This window comes from Vipera berus (assembly GCF_964194415.1).
Source record: "Vipera berus genome assembly, chromosome: Z".
NCBI classification, from domain to species: domain Eukaryota; kingdom Metazoa; phylum Chordata; class Lepidosauria; order Squamata; family Viperidae; genus Vipera; species Vipera berus.
The window spans coordinates 132,511,644-132,516,643 of record NC_138205.1 but is presented as its reverse complement, the minus strand read 5'-3'; the positions used below and the strand labels follow the sequence as shown (position 1 = coordinate 132,516,643).

The window sequence follows — 5,000 nt, the reverse complement described above, 5'->3', positions numbered from 1 at the left end:
TAGTCGGGAGGACGGAGTGGAACATAGCCGGGAGGACAGAGCGGAACATAGTCGGGAGGACGGAGTGGAACATAGCCGGGAGGACAGAGCGGAACATAGTCGGGAGGACGGAGTGGAACATAGCCGGGAGGACAGAGCGGAACGTAGCTGGGAGGACGTTTTTTGTCCCAGCATTCAGAGAAACAGCACTGGAGGGGGTATAAGACTTAGTCTCGCCCCTCCTCTAGCACAAACGTCACTCCTCACTTACTGACCTCTTCCCAAGAGGCCAAGAACCCCCAGTTGTGGATATATTTTTTTTGTGGTGGGGGGGAGGAGGGAAGCTAGTTCGAGGCGTGGAGACGTGTCCTCAATTCTGGGGAAAGTCAGATGAAGAACGCAGAACTCCTTCGATGCTCCTCCAGTGCCGGGGAACTGGTGCGACTGGGCTGCCTGGAGCCCCTGTTCCCGGACTTGTGGCAGTGAGTGGGTGACCCGTTACCGGACCTGCAGTTGTCCGAAGGCCCAGCACGGGGGCCGCGAGTGCGAGGGAGCACAGGAGTATCACGGAGACAGTGGGGTCCAGCTGCAGAGAAGAGAGTGTCCCGTCGCCAGCTTTTGCCCAGGTGAGTGTCTTGCCATGGAGGAGGGGGTGGTTTCGAACTCAGCTCCCAGAGGTCAGAGACACACACCCCTTCCCAGCAGGGGGGTTGCTTTGCAAAAATAAAGAGCCAAATTCTGTGATGTTTGGGGTATTAGGGACCCCTGTAAACTTCTGGTCTTATGCATGTTTATATGTGTGTATGTATGTATGTATGTATGTATGTATGTATGTATGTATGTATATATATATATATTTATATCCCGCCCTTATTATAAATTTTAATAGGTAACTCAAGGGGGTGAACATATCTAATATTCCTTCCTCTTCCTAATTCCCCGTAACAACAATCCTGCAAGGCAGGTTGGACTTGAGAGGGGGGGAGACTAGTCCGAAGCCACCCAGCCTGTTTTCATGCCTAAGGCGGGACTAGAACTCACCGTCTCCTGGTGATTGGCCCAAAGTCAGCCAGCTGGCTTTCATGCCTTAAGGCGGGACTAGAACTCACCATCACTTGGTGATTGGCCCAAAGTCACCCAAACGGCTTTCATGCCTTAACGCGGGACTAGAACTCGCCATCTCCTGGTGATTGGCCCAAAGTCAGCCAGCTGGCTTTCATGGCTAAGGCGGGACTAGAACTCACAGCTTCTAACCCGGCGCCTTGACCTAAGCTGAAACTTTACCGCACACAACTCAAGTTCCATATCTGTTGAGGCCCCTCAAGATAGAAACGTTGAAAAGGTTTCACTGTACGTAGTCCACATTTAGCAACCACGGCGGATTGTCAACTTGCTCATTAAGTGAAGCTGCCGCTAAGCAGAGCAGTCGCAAAGTACCCTTACGACCCGAGTTTAGCTTGCTGTTGCTCGACAGACCTGCTGAGGTTGCAGACGCCTTCACCGCTCGCCAAGCGTCTTAGGTCGTAAGGGTGAACGGTCGCTAAATGAGGATGACCTAGACATATTGAAGGGTGTGTGGGCGGAGCTCCAGCCTCTGTGCCTTTATCGGTGTTTTGCCCTCTGCAGTCGACGGCAGCTGGTCCTCGTGGAGCGCCTGGACTCCCTGCGACGCCTGCCGCGGTGTGTCGGCAAGGAGCCGGGAGTGCAATAATCCCCCCGCTCGGTTTGGGGGTACGGCGTGTCCCGGCGAAGCTCAGCAAAGCCGTCAGTGCCATGATGGAGTCACCGCCTGTGATGGTAAGGAGGCGCATCCGGGAGGGCGGTGGGAGGGAGGGGAGAGAGACAGGCAGGGCTGCCTGCGTCCCAGACTGCCGTGCTGCGTTTGTGGTGATTCCTCTCCGGCCAGCGGGATCCGGCAGCTGAGTCTGAGGAATCAGAGGAGGAGGAGGAGGAGGAGGAGGAGGAGGAGGAGGAGGAGGAGGAGGAGAAGGAGGAAGGGCCTGGAGTGACATTAGACTCAGGGGAAGGCTCTGAGGAGCTCCCAAGACCTACAGTCGGACGAGGAGAACGGTCCCTCTACTCGCGCTCAGGCTGAGACACGGCTGAGTTGGACAGCGACGAAGCACAGCCGGGAGATTATCCCAGATGCACGAAAGCGCCGACAAGAAAAGAGAGCGGGACAGAGGAATGCAACGGGGCGGCTCCAAAGTCAAAGGAGAAGGCGTTAGGAAGCCAGGCCTGGGCTGAATTATAAAAGGGAAAGTGTGGGAGGTGCCGGTTGCCAAAGGCAACCGTTTGTGTTGAGGATCCGTTTGTCTGTGGAGTGTGTTTGTTTGCCTTGACTCATTGACTCAGGAGGACTCAACGTAGGCTGGGACCGAACAGCGTGGAGGTTTTCGGAGAGAAACGTAGCGCGTTTGCACCTGGCTGCCGTGGAAACAGGAATACGGCAAGCGAGCGGCCCGTTGACTTTGTCAACGCAGCTAGTCCTGGGCGTAGGACCGTAACTTGAGCCCCCCCTCCCCAATTTCCATTGTTCAGTGAGACATTCGTAAAAGGGAGTTTTGCCCCCCCCTTTTTTTTTACCTTTCTGGCCACCGTTGTTAAGTGAATCGCCGCCACTTGCGGTTAAATGAGTAACACAGTTGTTAAGTGGATCAGGCTTTCCCCCAGCCCCGCCCCCCAATTGACTTTGCTCGTTCAGAAGGTCGCCAAAAGGGATCCCCGGGACACTGCGACGGTCCTAAAGACGCGTCAGTGGCCGAGCGTCTGAATTTTCGTTCACCTGGCCGCGGGGGGGCTGCAACAGTCGTACCTGTGAAAAACGGTCAGAAGTCACTTTTTCCCGTGCCATTGTAACTTCGGTCACTGAGCGAGCCGTTGTAAGTCGAGGACTAGCTGTAGAAGCAGGGCTACCTCAGAGTGGTGGTCCAATCTCCTTTTGAGATTGTATCCTTTGCCCGAGGAAGTTTGGGAAAAATGCGGACATTTCACAATGTAGAGAACGGAAACCAGAGGTCCGCAACCACCAGCACCCCACCGAGCCACAGCCCATTACTGGTCAGTGAAGCATTTGAAACTGGGCCGTGGAAGCAGCGGATGAGCAAAAGCACACACACGTGGGGTGAACGTGTGCACGTGCTCATCCCCACTGGTGCGAAGAGCGGACGGGTGCCCGTGCATGCACTCCATTCATGCGAGCAGTGGGCACACCTGCCTGCCACTCGAGCAAGTGGCACTACGCACATGGGCACGCATGCTCGCTGCTTGCACAATTGGCACTGCGCACGTGGGCACGCCTGCCCTCCGCTTGAACAAACAATGCCGCGCACATGGGCATGCCTGCCTGCCTGCCTCTTCCCCAAACGCCCCCGCGCACGTGGACACACCTGCCCGCTGCTTGCACAAACAGCCCCACACATGTGGGCACACCTGCCACTTGCACAAACAGCCCCACGCACCTGGGCATGCCTGCCTGCCGCTTGCACAAACGAGGCTGCACACAGGGGCACGCCTGCCTGCTACTTGCACAAACGGCGCCACACACGTGGGCACGCCTGCCCACCACTGGCACAAACAGCCCCCCACACATGTGGGCACGCCTGCCACTCACACAAACAGCCCCACGCACGTGGGCCCGCCTGCCTGGCGTTTGCACAAACGGGGCTGCACACATGGGCACGCCTGCCCGCCACTTGCACAAACAGCCCCACGCAAATGGGCATGCCTGTCTGCCACTTGCACAAATGAGGCTGCACACATGGGCACGCCTGCCCACCACTTGCACAAACAGCCCCACACATGTGGGCACGCCTGCCACTCACACAAACAGCCCCACGCACATGGGCACGCCTGCCACTCACACAAACAGCCCCACGCACATGGGCACGCCTGCCTGCCGCTTGCACAAACGAGGCTGCACACAGGGGCACGCCTGCCCGCCACTTGCACAAACAGCCCCATGCATGTGGGCATGCATGCCCGCCACTTGCACAAACAGCCCCCACGCACGTGGGCATGCGTGCCTGCTGCTTGCATAAACAGCCCCACACATCTGGGCACAGCTGCCACTCGCTCAAACAGCCCCACGCACGTGGGCACGCCTGCCTGCCGCTCGCACAAACGAGGCTGCACACAGGGGCACGCCTGCCCGCTACTTGCACAAACGGCGCCACGCACGTGGGCACGCCTGCCTGGCGCTTGCAGAAACGGGGCTGCAGACCTGGGCACGCCTAGCCCGCCACTTGCACAAACAGCCCCACGCACGTGGGCACACTTGCCGGCCGCTTGCCCGGAGCCCTTCCTTCTGCCCCCCACGCCGTTCCACAAAGCTGGAAAGTTTGGGGGAACTCTGGCATACAGCGTTCGTAATACGGATCGGGAATCCTCCTGGACCGCTCCGGAGCGAGGACTTGGGCGGGGGAGGAAGACCCGGAGGTGCCCACGGGAGGTTTGGTGCGAGTAACGTCTTCGGTTTCTCCAGATTGTGGAGGCGGCCAGGTGTCTTTCCGGTGTGGCAAGCCGTGTCCACGTACCTGCGGGGACCAGCAGCCCGACGTCGCGTGTTTGGAAGGCCCCGAGTGCCAAATGGCTTGCGCTTGCCCGGAGGGACAGCTGCACCAGGACGGCGTCTGCGTGGCACCCTCCCAGTGCCGCTGCAAGTACCAGATGCCCTGGCTGGGTGAGTCTAGATGCCCACGGGGAAGGGGCGAAGAAAGAGAGCGACGACCTCCGCGAGCCTCTTTGGCGAGTGTGCAGGAGGACAAACCAAAACCCACCCACCACCCCATCTGAGCTTCCAGTTTACAATGCCCTCCGGGTGAGGGGGCCCCACTTTGGGGGAGATTGGGGGGGGGTTCACCGGAGAAGTGGGGTCAATTCCCCCCCCCAGCCACCTAATCTCCCTTGAAGTGGAACGTAGTCTTTATCTCGGCTGACCAAGAGGCGGCAGAGGTTGGAATGTCGGGTGGGTAGGAAGACGGTAAAGTCAGACCCGCCTTAGCAGTTCACGGAGGGAGGGT

The 5,000-nt window shown here is 58.4% G+C and overlaps 1 protein-coding gene across 1 annotated transcript in view; it reads left to right on the top strand.

Moving 5' to 3' along the window:
* Positions 1-5,000, top strand: part of LOC308679056 (SCO-spondin-like) — a gene marked incomplete at its 5' end in the record, with an annotated part of 188,318 nt that overhangs the window by 126,910 nt on the left and 56,408 nt on the right. The window contains 4 exons of the mRNA XM_081346291.1: positions 1-143; positions 405-605; positions 1,606-1,776; positions 4,463-4,660. The exon at positions 1-143 is cut by the window's left edge and continues 1,263 nt beyond it. Coding sequence (XP_081202417.1) covers positions 1-143; positions 405-605; positions 1,606-1,776; positions 4,463-4,660 — 713 coding nt within the window. The remainder of the gene's footprint in view (positions 144-404; positions 606-1,605; positions 1,777-4,462; positions 4,661-5,000) is intronic.